Genomic DNA, 19,297 nt, shown 5'->3' on the forward strand with positions numbered 1-19,297 from the left:
TGCGGCGGTATTGTACAACACAATATTAGGTACCTATAGTAAAAACAAACGGGCAATTGTCTTTAAAATACAAAGTGGGCAATAGAAAGTGAAACACAACGTTGTTGTGACGTATGGGAGCCGCCGATGTAGTGAAAGATATCGTGGGTGATATACGAAGAAGGCGTGTGTTTCATATTTGGCATGACAGTAACCCTGCTCTCCTCCTCCTCATTCCCTCTAAGACTATTGGCCCAGATTTTTGGCGTACAAAACACAAGAAACACCGCACTCGGAGCAGATCACGAACTGGTTTTCAATGAAACCGTATTGAAATTGGAAAGTACATTAAATTAATTACCGAACGCCCGTTTGTCCCGGGACACGCGACACCCGTGCTCGATTTAAAATTAATATCAAACCGTTAAACGATTGTTGCACCGTGTACAGTAATACTATTATCATACTTAGGCTGTTTAATATGCACGGTACATCAACCGGCGACCGGACAGAGTCATCACAATGACCGCCGAGCAATATCCACGTGGAATTTTCTATTAGGCGACTACCATTAATTAATATACTATAATAATGACTCATTGTTTTATTTTTTGGTTTTTTTCAGTGAAAATGAAATGCCTGCTGCCCGCAGTGCTGTGGCTGTGGCAATTCGTCAGTTTGGTGAGTAATTATTACTACTGTTAGTACTTAGTATCATTTTAATTACCGTCGTCTCTCGAGGATACATCAGGTCCTGTTAGGCCTAAAGACGTTTAGATGATGTGTTTTTTTTGTTCCCTAATGAAACGTTAAGCGACATTGAAAACCGGAAAAGCACGACGGCGGTTCATCGTACACATAATAACGTGTAATAATAATATAGAAGAAAAAAAAAACACCACCTACAAAACGTCGGCGACACAACCTTGTGTGTTCGGCAACGCCAAGAGAAAGTATTGCAATGGTACTTATTACTAACCGGTTTCTTGAGTGTATATATGATACATAATATGTATAAATGTGTATATTATATTAATTGCAGGGATCACACCCCTGTGGATGATCTATTCTAGTATTAATTTCTTACTAGTCTGTTTTCTCGACGACGAAGAAACCGTTGCGGAAATTCGCGTCGGATAGAAAAAAAGCTGTTTTTTTTCTCCTTCCATAAACTATCGAAACAAATGTTTTTTTTAATTCTAAGGAAATTCACGCAATATGTAACCGATTTTAATTTACCGCCAAGGCCGATGTTAATCACCCGTGTTTTGACGTCCATCGTTAGCCCAAACAATGTGTGTTTTAATTTAAAAGTGTTCTTGAGATACACATACACTGGAGGAAGGTTGCCCGCTATATTATTACATATTATTTTAATATATGTTCACCGTATTCATTTTGCACCGCGATGCCTCTTTTTTCGTTGTATCCTTCGGACGGTGCGGGGCGAACAATGGTGTTGGTTTTTTGCAACTATTATAAAAAGGAAAAAAAAACTGACGTTATAATTATAAATAACAACGCTAGTATTTCCCCCACCCCCTCGGCCCATCATTAGGTCCTCATTAAAAACGAAACGAAAACCGTGTACACAGTCTTATACATTGTTGTACTATAGGTCTTATCGACATCTACTTAACACAATACACCTAGTCCTGTCCAATTACACACGTTGCACGTACTCCGCGCTTAAAAGTGTCGTAACGACCATTGGTGGTGGTTTTTTAATTAACTAAAACATTACTATGTAAATTGATGACACCGATAATTACAATGGACCCCAATTTCCGTTTTATAGTAGCCCGTAAAAGGACAACAGCCGTGGGCGGTTCTTCCAACGCATCGCCATTTAAATACTGTAGTGTGTTTGCATGATTTGTGCAATTTCTTACCTATTTCACTTGTTTCGTGTGTAGCAATACCATTAAAGCGCTCAAGATCCGAACAAAAACGCTTGTTAAGTTATTTTAAAACACAATGATGTCTTGGGCGAATTACCGGCGTTAATTCTCTAGTACATTAAATGTACATTATGCCAAAGTCGTTTTTCTGTTTGTCCTTCGTTTGTTGGGTAGGTGCGTTGTATCACATCCTTTGGGATATATATTATAATATATTAACAACAAAGCGTGGTAAAAACGGTTTACCTAATCGTTACAAAATATTAAAAACATTAAAAATAGTATGTTAAGTGAAACACAAGCGACCGAGGATCTCCGGCCGCATTCCTGGGCTAATGTAAAACATTATACGAGTAGTCGAGTAGGTAAAATATACAAATATTATTATTATGATTGAGGTCCATTTTGGTAGCGGTCGTTAATACGCATGCATATTTTAAGAATGATTAGAGACACGATAAAATCAGTTAAGCGCCTCCCTGCCCTCGCCTCAGTGCGTGCCCGTTAAACCCGTCCAGTTCATCTGTATAGACATATTGTGTAAGGTATCTATCATACCTTTTGAATAAAAAAAAAACTCACGGTTTTTTTAAGGGTCGGTCGAGGGACGAAATGAACTTAACGGCGGCGTCTGTGCTAGACCTAAGATTTTGGTCAAATCAAACATATTTCTTTAAGATGGCGGTAATAATTGTGGTAATGGTCACCGATAGTTGGGTCAATAAAACGATAACGACAACCAGTTTTGAAAAATCACTCTTCAAGTTATTATAATCGTTTAAAAGCGTAGGCGGAGAGAGAGAGAGAGCAGTCAGCACTGTCTAAGTGCACTACTCGAATCCGCTTCTCCTCTCATATTATGGATTTCCAACGCTAATCATATTCCCAAATGTAATTATTCAAAACTGGTTATCAGCGACTGGTAGGTTCAATTTGTCATTCTCGTTTCGAAACTCATATTTTTGGTTATTAAAAAAAAAAAAGTTATATAACAATAAGTAATAATTTGCTTGACAATCGCCCCATAAACTTAATGGTTACAACTAAAGTTTTCGCTGGAGACTTTGACTAGTGCAATACTATCAAATTGTTGTGAGCTATGAGTTTTTTTTTAAGTACTACCTAATATAATAAAACCGTTTTCTTTGTGAATACATTTTCTAGACGGATTTGATATTGGAATATTGTTTTATCTATTTTCTTCCTTGGCGTCACAACTCTTCAAGAGTTTTTACCTATATAGTAACCGTTTATGTTCAGTAAATAGTCTTTGTCGTTTCCCATTGTGGTCGGGCACGGCGAGTCGTTCGCCCCCTTAAGTCGTGATGTTCTTTTTTATTATGATATTATTTTTTTTTTATGTATTCCTTTGAGAGCGCAGTGTCTGGCGATTGCGAGTTAGCCGACGAAATCGACCGTTTTTGCGCAAGGTTTGTGTACACACACACACACACACACAAGTCATAGACGGGATGTAGAAAAATTAAATTAAAAAACCATCTAAAAAAGCCCATATTAAATCGATCGGTTTTGTAAACTTCCGTTTGTCGAGGGGACAATAATAATATGTGTCTGGTGTGAAACTGCCGTGAATAAACGCGTTTAGCACGGTGCGAAAACAATACAACCGAGACGACGGCTATGGATACAGCTACGGTTCGCCCCCTCAAGTTCAAGGATAATGTCTGTATAATATTATCTATTATGCTGGTTGTAATGATGTGTGTGTGTGTGTGGTAAATGCTAGCCAAGTTCAAGTCTCCGGGCGTCGTGACCACCGATGTGGGGTTTTATGTGCACGGATATACATATGCGTAGACGGACGTGACGATACGCGTTACCACGGATTGTCACACCGGTCTTGGGTAGGTACCTCTACATGATAATATGAGTTTTTCGTTTAATCGCCTCGGGGAGTAATAAAATTGAAGAAAAAAAAAAATGAATAATAAAAAACTCATCCAGGAACGCTGCTGCACCTCTTGCGGTGGCAAATAGTTCTCGGCCACTGTTCGCAAAATCAAGAGTGGTTTTTTTACAAATTCTAAATAAAAAACGTGTTACCGAAGAATGTAGGGTGTCCCAAAAACAAATGACGGGGTTTCAAACGGCTGTAGGTTGTAAAGTATTGGACCTACAGCGCTCCGGTAGGGCTTGAATGAAAGATGGAGTTGTCAAGTTCCGTTTGAAACCCCACCATTCTTTTTGGGACACCCTGTATAGGCCCAACACGGTGCTCGGATTGGCTCGCACAACCGTTATGCCACCAAAAACGCATTACCGAGTCCGGTAACCCGAACCGTACGGGTTTTATGGCCGGCCGTATAACATAGTACATATATACACTCATGGGAATATTATTATCCATTCAGACTCGAAGCGGCGGCGCACTCGAAAACGGTGTTTAACCCGTGTAAGTGTTCAAACACTTTTTAAAGAAACAATGACTCGGACATCCCGCGTTCGAGCAACGGGTATTTTATTTGCCTTGTTGTTTTATGGTCTAGGAAGCGCAAAACCTTGAAATCGCACCGTCGTGTCGGACTGTTGTGTAGAATGTAAACCGTTTACCGCGGACGTACGTCGATTAACAACCTCACCAAGGAATAAAAATATGTGCTCATTGAAAGTACAAACAGGTTACAGCATCGCCGGTCGATCGCACTTGCACCAACTGATGATTCGGTCGATTCCTAGACCATAATTTATATTCCATATCGAACGGAGTCTGGATAACTACAGCAAGTAGATCTTTATAGATCTCGAGCAACCGCACGATATCTTAAACAGAGGAAATTTGGCTGACCTTAGAATTTGAGCATACATAAGTAGTCTTCTTCTTCTTTGCCTTACACTCCAAACTACACGGGGTTGGCCACCCTAGTCCTCTACCTATCCATTGTCTCTGCCTCATCTCTTCTCATAACATGACCGAACCATCTCAACCTATTCTCTGTCATTTCCCCCAAAATTGATGCAACTCCTAGACTCCCTAGTCACTGCACTCGGCCATAAGAATAAACATACATACGAAGTGAACGAGTGGAACACGGCGGGCCACGTTGGAGTCAGTGTCTAGTGACAAAAGTAACGAGGATTACGGCCGGGAAATTGGGAGAGACGGTGGCCAAGGTGCTTGAAGAAGAAGAACACCGAACAAAGCGCACATTACGTTGTGTTTAATCTGTTTATCATACAGACGAACGCATAACATTATGGTTTATAATAATATAAACCATCACTTGTCGGCCCAGCGTGCGTTATTTACGTAGTTAATGGCACTGCGCCGGTGATGTCTCTATGGTGTGTAAGTACAAATATACACACACACACACACACAATGACCGTCCTCGGGGGGTGTTGTTTTGAAGAGGAGACAATAGGCGACTCATCGCAGTGTGCAGCCGGTCTACGACGATAATAAGAATAATAATTATTCCAGCGCACGCCGTACACAAGATAAAATATTTGAAAAAATTATAATATTACCATGCCTGCTGAACACACACTTGTGTGTGTATAATATTATTACTACAAATAAGTCCCCCCAAGACTTGGACCTCCGCCCAAGTATGTATTGTGCGTTTCGCACGGTCAGTATCTCGTTAAAGTCTCCTCCTCAAGTCGAATCGATTGTGCGAAGGAAAAAAAATTAAATTATTATATTATTATTATTATGACATATCGATACAATATGACATTCTGTTCACTGTATAAACACATTGTATACCGTTGTCAATATCGGCCGATTTGGTCATGCCGTAATGAAAGATTCGGCGGCATTCCTCGGCCCATTATGTGTGTGGCGGTTCATTGTGTGCTTGTTGATCGTGGCTCCCGTGTATTGGGTATTTTTTTTTTTTTAATATATTTTTTTTTTATGGACGTCCAAAGAAATTAACAACGCCTTGACCGATGGTCGCCGGCGCGGAATTATTATTTTTCGCACAAGGGAAGTCTTAGGCGCGCAAGAAGGGCAGTTCTTGTATAATATGGTCATCTCTATGTGCTATTATGAAATGTTCAAAGAATCTCAAGACCGAACACACGTGACTTTACCGACAACTCATTGGGAGAAAAAATTAATTATTATTATTATTGTTGAAATCCTTCCATTGCCCACACGCGCATTGTTCCTGCAGAGGGTGTAAGTGAACCTCGAGATTAACTCTATGAACGAGACCGACGACTGTCCATCAACGGTTATTATACCTACTAATGGTTTCTTATTATTATAATTTTTACCTTTTTAACGTCATGATCATTTCTCGCCCCATACGACCTTGAAAACGTACACCAGGATTATACTTATACGGGTTCAATTTCCACCTGACCTTCGTTTATTATTTTCCGTGGTCATTAACGCGTTGATCTCGTTGGAACCGAAAGACTTTAACGCCCGGTCAATACACAATATTATACCCCGATATGTGTACATAGGTGGTTATAATATGGCAAAAAGATTTGTTGTTTGTTTACACCCAGAACCTTTTTTTTTTCTACATAATATTACACATGTATGGAAAACTTGTAGTGTGATAGTGCCGGTGTGTGTACATTGCATAAGGACAGTGGACACTGTGTCTTTGACAGCGCGTATACCGCAATGGCGGTTATCTCGTCGTGGTATCTCCACGGTTAGGTTTTTATCGTCTTGGCTTTGTTTTGCCAGCTAAGGGGTTGTGTACACAGTATAATAACACACAATACACTGCAGAGGAGTACTCGGTTTCTGTGTAGGTACAATCCATCTCCACGGCCGTTTACTCTGTCTGCGCGAGACCAAGCCGATGTTTGCTCGGTGTAATACATAAATAATAATAATAATAATAATAATTTTGAACGTTCTTGCGACCACGGTCACCGTCGGGGTCGACGAACCTCTGTCCACCACAAATTGGCGGTTCTCTCGTGAACTGGAAGCGGCGCACCGACGGATGTGTGCTGTGTGCTCGGCCCGGGGCGTTTCAATAGACTCGGGCGGGCGTTTATAAATGATCATCACACTATAATAATTTATTTCATTTATTACTCGCCAATACTAGGTATGTAAACGGTTTGTACCTAACAATATTCAAACCACACGTAGGTGTTATTGTGCGAAACACGGTACTGCAAACAAGGTACAAGGTGATCATTTTACTAAACATTTTCACTGGTCGATAACCAGTTTTGAATAACTATTTTTGAAGTTTCAAGTTTTGGGCAGGAGGAAAGGTGCACGTCCTAACTTTTAAACCCAAAATATGTAGTAAAATATTCCTTACATAAAAAGTTAATAAAATGTATACTAACTATTTAAGTTTCAAAAGTTGATATAAAAATAATTAGTTTGGAGTGGGGTAAAAACAAAATTAATTTAATGTCTTATTAAACCCTACCAAGTATTGAGTAAAACATTTTATAGAAATGTTTCATACACAATTCAAATAATACTTTTATTCGTATTGAACAAATGCATAATAACTTAATTTTCAAGTATATATTTTACCATTAGAAAACCCAAATCATATTGTGAAATTCAATAGTTAATTTATTTTATTCGAATAGAGAGGTACATTACAGTTTTACTTAATTAACGTTTTCAATTTAAGTGATAAAATGTAATCAAAAATTATAAAAAAAAACCAGATAAACAATCAAATGTATTCAGTGTGACACCATCTAGAGTCACTGAACTTGGAAATGAAACATAACCAATGCATTTTTTTTGAAAAGTTAATTTTTCATACTGACAAGCCTATTGATAAATAATGATATGATGTATGTATGATATGAATGGTCCATTCAAAACTAATTGGCAGTGTCCATCTGGTACTTCTCTACTTTTTCTCTCAAATTTTGTCGCTGTCACTCGTTTTGTGCGCAAAAACGATGAAAATTCTTGAACGATTTCCGTCGGCCATTGTTTGTGTATTTGTTGTACCTTTGTTATGCTTACCCGAGCCTGTTAAAGTTTTCCTAGTGCATTCTCGGGTCGACGACGTAAAAAATACCGGTTTCTGCGATACAGCCGCACGGGTATTAGTAGGTATAGGTACATAATATTATTATCATAGTACACAATATGTATTGTACAGCTGGTCAGACGTGCGGTCAGCTTTTTTTTCGTTTCCCGCCCACAACGTGAGTCCGATATCATGACTGCGATCCGTGTAGGTATTAAAGGAAATAATAATAATAATCTTATACATGATGATGATGATGGTGGTGTCGGTGGGCGCAATTTGGATTTGGCGAAAATTACTTTATTTTCGGTTTTGCCACGCACGGAAACCCGGCTTTTATTTATTTATTTATTGTTCACATATTATTATACGCGCTCGGTTTTCAATTCCGTCCACGGCGTTTGCTCGGCCGACGGCATAATATTATGCTATTATTTGTATAACAATCATAATTATTTACACACACACACACGATAGAGTGCACCTCTTACACACACACATCATGTGCGCGACGTGCTCGTGTGTGTGAAGAGAATTCCAAAACGGCCGTTGATCGTCGACTTGGGAAAAAATGTATGACGGTTCGCCTTGCCCGGATGGCCAATACAGGGTGATCGTTTTAACGCCGCATCCACTCAAACTCAACTTGAAACTTCAACGATTCCAAAAACGGTTATCCAAAACTGGCTATGGACCAGTCAAAGTCAATGAAATGCATATGGGCACACCGTCCCGTCCATATTCAACTGATGAACCATCATCGGTGAAAGTGTTGAATCCACAACCAATAAACCTAACCCGACGGATAATAATAAACGTTATTGTTGTTTTGGGCGTTTTGTTTTGTTTTTTTTTTTTTTTAATGCTTTTCCAGCTCCTCTTGTATTCAAATTACTAAATAACTCTTCAACCCGTAGTGTTGTACCACCGAAAATATTAAGCATAGTATTAAATAAACTATGCAATTACAGTGTATTACACTGCACGACGGAGTTTAATAAACCGAGAGCTTATCGCGTTAAACATCTCACAACGCGGCTGCTGTTTATTATTAATCCGTTCAACAACATGAGGACAACAAATCTGATAAGGTTTTGCATTCTAAATTTAACTGCATTCTTCGTTGGGGACCACTCGGATGATTATTATTAAAACTCGACTATTCCAACCTATCCAAAATCCAATTACTCAATAGCCTCACAAACTCTATAGCGCTATTACGCATCGCATGGTATAGTTGTCCCGACATTTTCGACGGCGGCTTTAAAGTTCAAACGAGATACGTTAGGCATGTAATATATTTATATACATATTTTTTTTTATGGCGATTATGTTATGTAAATTGCATTCAGGCACCGCAGAGAGCAATGACATCCGTCTTGTGTTGGCCGGTACCCACGCACTTCAGCGGCTTTACTCTAGGAAAATCAACAACAGCGCCCACAATATATTATTATTATTATTGTTATTACTATATCGATGACCACACGTCGTCGGATTTTCGATACATCTCTAGGCAGGCGCGCACAAAGATGTATACAAATAGAAAAAATAAATGCACCGGTACAATAGTGACGTTAGTTCCACCTATCTGTCTATTGACAGTGGTTGTGCAACGGGGACGTATATCAAGGGCGCGTGATTAGTGGTAATATCACGGCAAAAGAAGAGTCACGTGTGACCAATTGGCGGGCTAAGTATTACACACAGAATATGTTGTTGTGCTTTTGCTGATGTCAAAGCCGTGTAAGTCTGAATTTTGGATTGCTGGCATCAAATAAGCAAGTAAAAATGCCGTTTTGTGTGAACGGTTATCAGATAAATGCACGACAGAGTCATCATCATATGTTATCATCACCTAACCTAGAGTATCTATGATTTATCGATTATATAAAGGTGCAGTTATGTATCATGGAAAACTAACGTAGCATATTTTCATTTCCATGAAATTGTTACACAAAATGGCTGCCTGGCGCTTTTATGAATTGAGATTTTCTAATCCAGCGAATTATTCATTCCTTTTATCGAATTTCTCGTTGTCAACCAATGTTAACCTAAATCCAATATCCTCAACCTAATCTATCCAAGCATAATACTATATTATTTTCTATGGTGACATAAAAACTAACGGCGCGAAAAAATATGAAAAAACGCGTTTACGCGCACTCATAACATTATACTAGGAACGGAGTGGTGATTAATGTGACGGTCTTCCGGACTGCCCAAATCGGGACGGACGAGAGGGTTCACTTTCGCTGGCCCTTATTTGGCAAAACGGGTCAAATTTCTACACACATAATATGCCATATAGTCTATTGCTAACGTGTACGGCGCATCGCGTATAGCTATTACAAATTGTTGTTGTTTCGTTTTCATCGAGCACGGTGGGGTTTGTATGGACAAGAAACTATTTCCCGTACTTAGGCACTCATTGCACCTGCCTACAATCGAGTAAACGCGCCGAACATAAGTATAAGATAGAATAACAGTAGAAATATAGGGTGAATTTTTTTTTTTAACGTGAACCACTCAATATCTCTGAGGGTTATCTCCTGTCCTAAACTTCAAAAATAGTTATCCAAAACTGGTTGTCAAAACTTTTAGTACATTATTCTGCGTTACCATTTAAGTTTCAAGAGTCAGACGGTCACTGAGATGAGAGATAAGATACAAAACGTCAGACTTGTGATCTTAATTTCTCTTTTCCTTTTGTATGTGTTACACAACGGCTAGTGGGTTCTCGATTTTTGGCCTTGAAATGTATAATATGTGAGTGTGTGTGTTTTTATTATTATCATTTGATCCTACTCGATTGTAAATCTAGAGCAAAAGAATCCGAGGCACAATGCATATTCTTTACCCACTCTTCCACTGTTGACATTCACCCAGAAATTTCATTCGGTATGATGCAACACCGTGGCGTCTTCGTGGGCGCCCACAATGCGTATTATGCAGCATTCTCAGAGTATTTTATAATCGCGATTCTAACAGTATATTATTATTATTATAAGCATCAAAGCGAGCTGTGTAATATAAACATGCGAAACACACACACACAAAATGATAATGCTATTAACGTCCTTGGACCGACTCGGGTTCCCATATAAGGGTAAGCTAGCGGTTTCTCCGGGAACCCACGCCGGAGCGGATGACCTCCTGCACATGGCAATGGTTTCGTAATGTTGCACGAGAATCTCTAGAGTTGAACCCAAACTTCTAAGAACTTCAAAGTAAGTCGCCCATTAGGCCCCTAGGTTCGCCTAAAACGCATAATATTGGCGCAATCGCAAAACCTGTAATTACTAAGGGGAAGGTTAGGTTTGTCCAGAAATTCCGTTCTTTCTTGAAATCCAACTACAGACTCGGTCGGTGTTTTGTATAATATAAGTTTCAGATTTTTAAAATTAAGTTAAAATTTTTTTTTAAAAAAGTGCTCACCAAAAACACATGTAAAATAATAGGGAAAAATTTAAGTTCCTAAAAAACACACAAATTATAATTAAACTATCATATTATCAGTGCAGACCTATTGTACAATGATATTGTTCAAAGACATTTTATGTTCAATGGAAATATTAGTTAGGTAAGGTTATTACATAAGTTATGTTAGACCGTTATTACCCCAATCAGACTTTTTTTTAAACACATGTATATTATGAGCAAATAAATGCAATCCCTGTCAGATGGTGATATATTAGAAAAACAGTCAGTATAGTAAAAAATTAGAAATTCTTAATTTGAGATTAGTTTTATTTTGGAAAAATATTACAACAAAATTGATAAAAATTGTTTATCATTTTGAAACATCTGGTATTAGATGTTGGTAACAACAGTTTTTAAATTATGTGCTCATCTAAATTTCAGCTATCATATTTTAAGAGATATGCCATTGACCGTTATTACCCACTGACTGGTATTCCCCCATTCTCCCCTTTACAGCTATGACAGCTCCGGAACCTAACCTAACCTAACCTTTCGAATTTTAACCTCTAAACAATTATTCTAAACCTAACCAAAAGTGTCAAAATTTCTGATAAAAACACATGCGTTTTTCGGTACTCTGCTATTTCTGATAGTTTTGTATTTAATGTAACAAAAAAACACCTATTTTTTTTTGGATTTTCTACAACCCGACGAAGCGTCTTGGAATCAAAAGAAACCATATGTATAGTATTCTGTGTGCAATTATTTTTTCATCCGTACACTGCGCGTTTCCGCTGGATGGCTCAATTGACCAGTCGGTGCTTGGTCATTGTTATTGATGACGTTTGGGGGGGTATTTTTTTTTTTGTGTCCGCAGTGTATAGACACCACAAGATATACAAGAGGAAAACCTATAGAAAACCCAATGCATAACGGTCACGACAGCGGTGGTCGAGGAGATTTTCTTCTACATAGGTTCCATTCACTAGTTTAGTTCAATAGAGACAATTTTTTATTTTATTTCTCCATTCGAAGCGGTCACAATAACACATTTGTAATATTATTTCTTTATTTGACTTTTTTCTTTAACGGTATGTGTCCTATGTGCGCATGTGTTTTGACTATTTTTATTTTTTATGAATCGCACCTTGGGAATTTTATTGACTTTTGTACCGGCCGTTTAAACGCCAAATCATCAAGCAAATCGGAATGCGACACACACGGTACACTACTAATTGTATCTCGCCTGCTATACATATTACATATTATTATGAAAAGACAGACGTGTAAAAAAGTTCAAATCGCGATTGTATAGATCAAAATCTGTATTTTTTTTTCCCCAGAGATCACACCTATTCGGTTACATAAATACTTTAATTTATCTATATATTTACACATTGTATAATTTTAAAATAATAACTACCTAACCGTAGGCGGACAAAATTTATACTCGCGTGGGATGTGTTATTTTTTTAAGCGTTTAGCCATGCAATATTATAATCACTTGCAAGTAGTTTCGTATAGGCAATTAATTTTTGAAATCAAAGTATACTTAAAACGCAAAAACATAATCGCCTCCTCGGGACTTGTTCTCAAAGATCATTTCGTTAAGCTGACCCGTTTAGGCAAACATCTCTAATGAAATTCTCCACCTCGTCGTTTGTATGCTTTGGACCAATGAAAGTGCGTGCAGCTATTATTTCACTGTGACGGTTTGTACGACTCGGAAGTCATAACCTTGTGTAGGCAGAACGAAGACGGTACCAGCGACGTCACCTCAAGTAGTGTGACCACATGAACCTAAACGAACCCAACAAACCGTGCAATAGTTGATAGAGCGTTACGCATGCCGTCTTCGTCGTCGTTGTTGATTCGGTGGCCGGAAAAATTGACACTCTGATTGCCGGAAAGACCAATAGCTTGCGTGACATTCGAATATAACGAACGTTCGCCAATAATTGCTCAACCGTCTTCCGACAATTTAATTTTTTTTTTTAAACAGAAATAAAACCATAGGCGAATAGTAGTTCATCAAAAGTTATTCCACGCACAATATTACGCACATCCAATTAAATTACATTAACCTCAAAGTGTTTGATCAGTCTCGAATCCTGTTAGCGCTTGCTTCGGTCGTCCCAGTCAGAGACTATGCTAGAACGCGTGGAACGATGCGAAATCATTTCTCAGGGTTAATAACTCCACGTGGGGTCCATTGTTTCGGAATATAGGGCACGCTATAGTCTTAGGCGATAATTAAAATGCGATCATCAACACAGTGAGCCAGTTACATTAACACAGTTAATTACCAGAAGCTATAGTCAATATTGCCGGGTGAACATTAACGTTTCCATTTGTCTATTATGTGTCTATTCAACGGTATAATAACAATTACTATGCCACAAGATATTGATTGTGCTCCAATCAAATTTATAGACGTCGTTAATAATGCTAATGCGGCGTTTTTTGTTTTGCTAACCTAACCGTGTGTATTGGATTTTCCAGGTTGACGCTCAAGGTGGAATCGGACACGGTATCAAAAGAGAAATATTCTTTTTGAATTTGGAAGATGGCTATTTCGGTTGCCAGGTGAACGAATCCACTGCGGTCTTGCAGCTGTACGAGCTCTCCAGGCTGTGCGATGGCAAACAGGACTGTTACAAAGGATCCGACGAGCTGAGGAGAGAGCTCAAGTGCACCGGTAAGTCCAAAACCAAAACAACAGCAAGTAATGATTACACAGACAAAGCGCGATCACACGTCTCGTATTGTATTGTGATTAGCGCCATTAGAGGAATCGTAGGACCGTATAGCCGATCTCCCAAAGCTCCCACGCCTGATCTTTGGAAATTACCATTTATGTTTCAAAAGTATATACTTTCCCATGAAAAAAAAAATGCTGCCCAGGTTTTATGTACACACAGGCACGTAGCTCGTCTCTACACAAAGTCTTGGAGAGTATACGGTGTAAAGGCACCGGGGTGAGTCAGCTATACGGTTACACGTGTACACAATATGAATATAATAAGCGGGTTGACGTACCCCAAACAACACGACGCGACGGTTAATAATCAGCCGGTTCGTTGTTTGAATAATCAAACGTCTCGTGTGTGTGTATGTCTGAGCCACACGGGTGTGTTGACGTGTGAAGGAAAAAAAACCGGGTTTGATAAATAGTCAGAGTCCATATTATTATAAGTCTTCTAAACTAATCTTCTTTGGTTTGGAGTTTGGAGATCAATTAATCAATTTAAATGAAATAAAAAAAAATGTTAGACCACCACCGACGCAGTATAATAATATTATCAAAGTAAATTTTTGACATTTTTATTTGATGCAACATTTTTTAAGTATAGTATTTTTCACACATAGTGCGTAATAGTCTACATTGTTCCATGCTAAGTTATAAAAGGGCAATATATTACAAGAAGAGAATGGGCACTTGTGTACACAAGTCATATTTGTTTTTTCTTATGGCCCTATGGAAAACTTTGATTGACTAGACAGGACAATATTTGTAGAACGTTTTTTTTATGCTTCCTGAAAAACAGCTTAAACTGACTCGACGTGGCGCTTTACACGAAAGCCATCCAAGTAATGGTAGTTATTTTTGTTTAAAGAAACTTTAATATGTCATCAGAAGTCGCCGCCACCGCCACCGAGACGTCTGCGAGCGATTTATTTACTTTTTTTTTTGTTTCGGAAAATAAATTGGGTTTTAAATAAAATTCTCGATAATCAGTTATGAAACAATGCCCGGCCGAAACGAATAGCCGGACTAGGTGTACAGTGTGGACCGAACGTGTTGCGAAACATGCGGATTTTTACATTTTCCCCCAAAACGTAATCAACGCTATCGACAATGTAATATACCGAGAATCGGTTTTTTTGTCTTTTGTCAAAACCTGTAATTATATTTTTAATTCCAAGACAAAATACACGATATATTATAGGACCATTTCCCTTCAGTCTTTTATTGTTATAGTTTCTGTAACATTCGACGGAGTATTGTTAGCTAGAAACGTCTTAATTAAATTTAAATTAAAAAAAAAAATCTAGTCTAGTTTCAAAACCAGCTAAAAGACCAATTTGGTTATATTGTATACCCTAAATGATCACACTGTATTATTACATGGTTTGCAAAAATATTGAACATCAAACTGATAAACTGATAATGAAAAAAATTGTGGTTGGTTTCAACCCATCCGACGGTTATATTAAAACTAGCCGTATTCAATGTTTGTTTCGAAATCACTTACACCATAAAGTCAATTTTAGTTTTAATTTTGGTTTCGAATACAGCCACAGGACGAAAATGGCAACAAAACGGGTTATATTAAAATTTATAAATCTATTTAATTCTTGTGATGATATTTTTCAAAATAAACCTCCATACACAACTCCAAAAGGGTCGATTTCTTATTTGTTTTAAACGCATAGAGTCAAGTGTCACAATTGATTTTTTTCATCGGCAACTACAAAAATACACCAAAGAAAAATATTGGCGGACTTGTATTGAGTTATTCAATTAATATAAGGCATTTGTTTTCCAAGAGACCTATTTGTTTCACACGGAGGTCCTTTAGTACCTGTGCGATGAGTTCAACCCCAACGTGTGTCGGAGGGATGTCAACGTTCAGTCAGTCAGTTTTTTTGTGTTTTTTTTTTTTGAGCACCACCCACAATGCATGCAATCTACCTCGATTGTTGTTATTATGCTGTAAAGTTACATTAACCAAGACCGACGACGCCGACAATAATGACAAGCTAGGAGGATAACCGCCCCCGAAACAATATTATGAACGATGCCGGGTCACTTTGTTCCCAAACATGTCCAACCCCTTGTGTGTATATTGTGGTATTTTTATTTTTCCTACTTCCATTTAATTATCGTCACGAGGATCTTCCTTATTTATATACAGGGTGATTATTTTACAGGGAACCACTCGATATCGCATAGGGATAAAAATATGATCACCCTGTATATACATAGAAATTATATATTACAAAAAAACAACAATGATAATAACGCACTGGAGACACGCACGCCACGGTAATAGCTGCAGTATCTTTTTTTTTGTCATCCTAACGTTTCACGGTCCCGTGGGTTTTTTTCTCGCTTATAATTTACCAACATATTATCATTATCGTGTCTACTATGAAGAGTGTAAGGGAGAAAAAAAAATGGCCGAAGATAATATTTTTTCACAAACATCTTAGACGATATCGTTTCTCGCACGTCTTAGGCTTAATTTGCATAACGCCCCGTTGAATATGTTGACAGATCACCTAAGTGAGCAAATCGAATTTCGTCGTACGCGTATCATTATTAATTTGCTATGTATAATAATACAACAAAAAAAAAAAAATAATCTGTCATAAATATACATACGTGTAGCGGCAATACACCATAACATAATTTAAGGTATTAAATAACTGTAGTTGTTTTTTTCGACCGACAATAATTCCCTACGACGCATCTGTTCGGCGAAAGTCTGCAATGCTACATCTCCACTTGAAGCGATTACTAATAATAAAATATTTGAATTTCACAACCAGTGGACGAGGACTAATGTGAAGGAAGAGGTGTAGGTAGGCAGGCGCCAAATGTAGGCGTTTGTTATTATAAGAAAACACAGAATTACGGGGAACGACCCCATTTGTATGAGATGAAATAGTTAAGTATTGCTTAGTTTTTTTTATTGATAAACATTGTAATATAAATGTAGTGTTTCCAAGTAAGAATAGTCGATGGATGGTTGACGTTCGTCACGCAGTCGAGATACAGTATGGGTCAATGATTTCAAGAAAAATCTTTATTATATTAAATGTTAAAAATTAGTTTTCAAGTCTCTTAATTGAATTTAGTATTAACAAAATGCCCAGTATAGTAGTCAAGCCTAGGTAACTTTTAGCTATCGACTCTTCCAAAGCTGACTGGATGATCTGTTGGACCGAATGCGGTCTTAAACAGTTGGCAACCATGGCTAATTCAGACAGTGTGCCTTGTAGTAAAACAATAGATTTTCAAACATCTATTTTTGATCGGTCAAAACGCAGTTGTGCCAAATTATTTTGTACACACAATTTACAATAACATTGTAAGCTGATATGAACTACTGACATCGAGAAGTTGAACCAAGGTCGATGCTTGATCGAATTTCTTTGACCACAATGTAGAACGGAAGGGCTGTTTTTTTCATATTTCTATTTCGGTAACACTGATTCGGGGTAATTTAAAGTTTGCAAATCGGTCAAAGCCTTGTGGAAATGTTATATTTTTTGCACCTCACATTATTGTATCACATTATGTAACGTTATGCAATATTGTCAACGGATCCGGCGAGAACCGTTAGCTTGTTAAGGCCAAGGTCTTCGCCGTTTGCGATTGTCGCTCACGTATAGATACCGTCGACCAATAGGCGAACAACAATGACGGATGGCCGGCCGGCCAAAGTAAGTACAAAAAACGGAAGGACATAATGGCCAAACGATTAATTTAATATGCAACACGGCCGGAACTTCGGCACGCCGCGTGTACGGTTTTTTTCTCTTCATTCTCAAACTCCCGTTGGACCTAATGACTGCGGTGCAGGGGTCAACGGAACACGTTGGCGCGCACACTGCTCGAGTATATAATTTATAACGTGATAATTATACCCGAGGAGTACACGCGAGTGTTGTCTGTATGTACGCATATAATATGTAACAAACAGTTTGAAACGATGTGGGTACTGCAGCAAGAAATAGAGGAATACGAGAAATAACAGCGGGACCTGCCTCCGACCTGGCCACTGCTGATCTCCGCTAAGATTTCATTATAGGCCCGTTGTCACGACCGGCGCAGTGTTTATAAGGAGGCTGTCTTTGTAATTACTACTATCGGCAACGGGTCTGGAAACGTACAGGGTGTATCAAAAAGAACGGTGGGGTTTCAAACGGCTGTAGGTTGTCAGGTATTGGACTCATACAGCGCTCCTGGTAGGCCTTGAATCATTTAGGTCCTGCCAGAGCGCTGCCGTTTGAAACCGCACCATTATTTTTGATACACCCTGTATTACACGGGCATCGTACCACCTGTGCCCAGTGTTTTCCGCAATAGCGTGATACCAATAGCGATCCGGAGAGCAAAATAAACCGGGATGCCAGGAAGAAAATCGTGCGTTCATGCGGATATACATACCTACGATATTATAGTATAGTATCGTACCCATGCGATTGACCGTTGGGTGAACGACCTAGACTTGAAAAAAAATATATATAATAGCACTAATAATCACCGGCGCTGTGTCGCTTTAATTCGCTTTTTTCCCCCTTTCTTATTCTCCGTTCGTCGTCGCCGTGTGTATGTATTGTAATTGGACTCTTGCGATGCATCCGTTTCTTTCTGCGTGTGTGCATTTTGTATTCTCCCGTGTCGACCGGGATACCTAACTGTAAACCGTTTGTTTTTCCACACTCGACCGTCTCCGGATCCGTTTTTCACGAATTATTTCACAAAAAATACTTTTCTTCCAGCCGGACCATGAGAATTGTTGTTTTTTTTTCATATTACTTATTTTCGGCGTGTACGTCCAACACGACCGGCCAGACTCGTATACTGCCATTACACAACAGTTTAATGCGGCTTTGGGTTTAAAACGACCACATACTTGTATTTTGTTGTTAAGCCCTTGTCGAAACTTAAAAAAAAAAAAATACATTAGTTCTTCCCTCGTAGGAAAAACATTGGATCTTGAATATGTGTTATGATAAGAAGGTTCATGTTAATTTGTTTCCCAAAATATCCTCCTCTCTCACCCCGATCACTATAATTAATAATCTCCTACCTCCCCCTTCATTTCTGGAGTCTGAATTTCACTAATATCTGTCTCTCATCGGAAGCCATTATATTATTAGCTGTATCTTATCAGCAATTCCTTATCATCCGTCATAAGACATATTTATGTGAAAATATTATGCCCTAGTTGGAAGTGACGGCTTTAATACCAATTAGTCGAACGTTACTAGTTTATGAGGTGGATCCGAAAGAGAATATGATGGTTGTTG

The 19,297-nt window shown here is 38.4% G+C and overlaps 1 protein-coding gene across 2 annotated transcripts in view; it reads left to right on the forward strand.

Moving 5' to 3' along the window:
- LOC126833224 (uncharacterized) overlaps nucleotides 1-19,297 on the forward strand; it is a 120,197-nt gene that overhangs the window by 11,691 nt on the left and 89,209 nt on the right. For both annotated transcript variants that reach the window (XM_050564421.1, XM_050564422.1), the window contains exons 2-3: nucleotides 605-660; nucleotides 13,754-13,949. In XM_050564421.1, the coding sequence (XP_050420378.1) occupies nucleotides 605-660; nucleotides 13,754-13,949 (252 nt within the window). The remainder of the gene's footprint in view (nucleotides 1-604; nucleotides 661-13,753; nucleotides 13,950-19,297) is intronic.

This window comes from Adelges cooleyi, unplaced genomic scaffold (assembly GCF_023614345.1).
Source record: "Adelges cooleyi isolate 19-005CV unplaced genomic scaffold, UGA_ACOO_1.1 ACOO_flye_CR_arks_rails_tigmint_CR_PRNA_2, whole genome shotgun sequence".
Taxonomy (NCBI): Eukaryota; Metazoa; Arthropoda; class Insecta; order Hemiptera; family Adelgidae; genus Adelges; species Adelges cooleyi.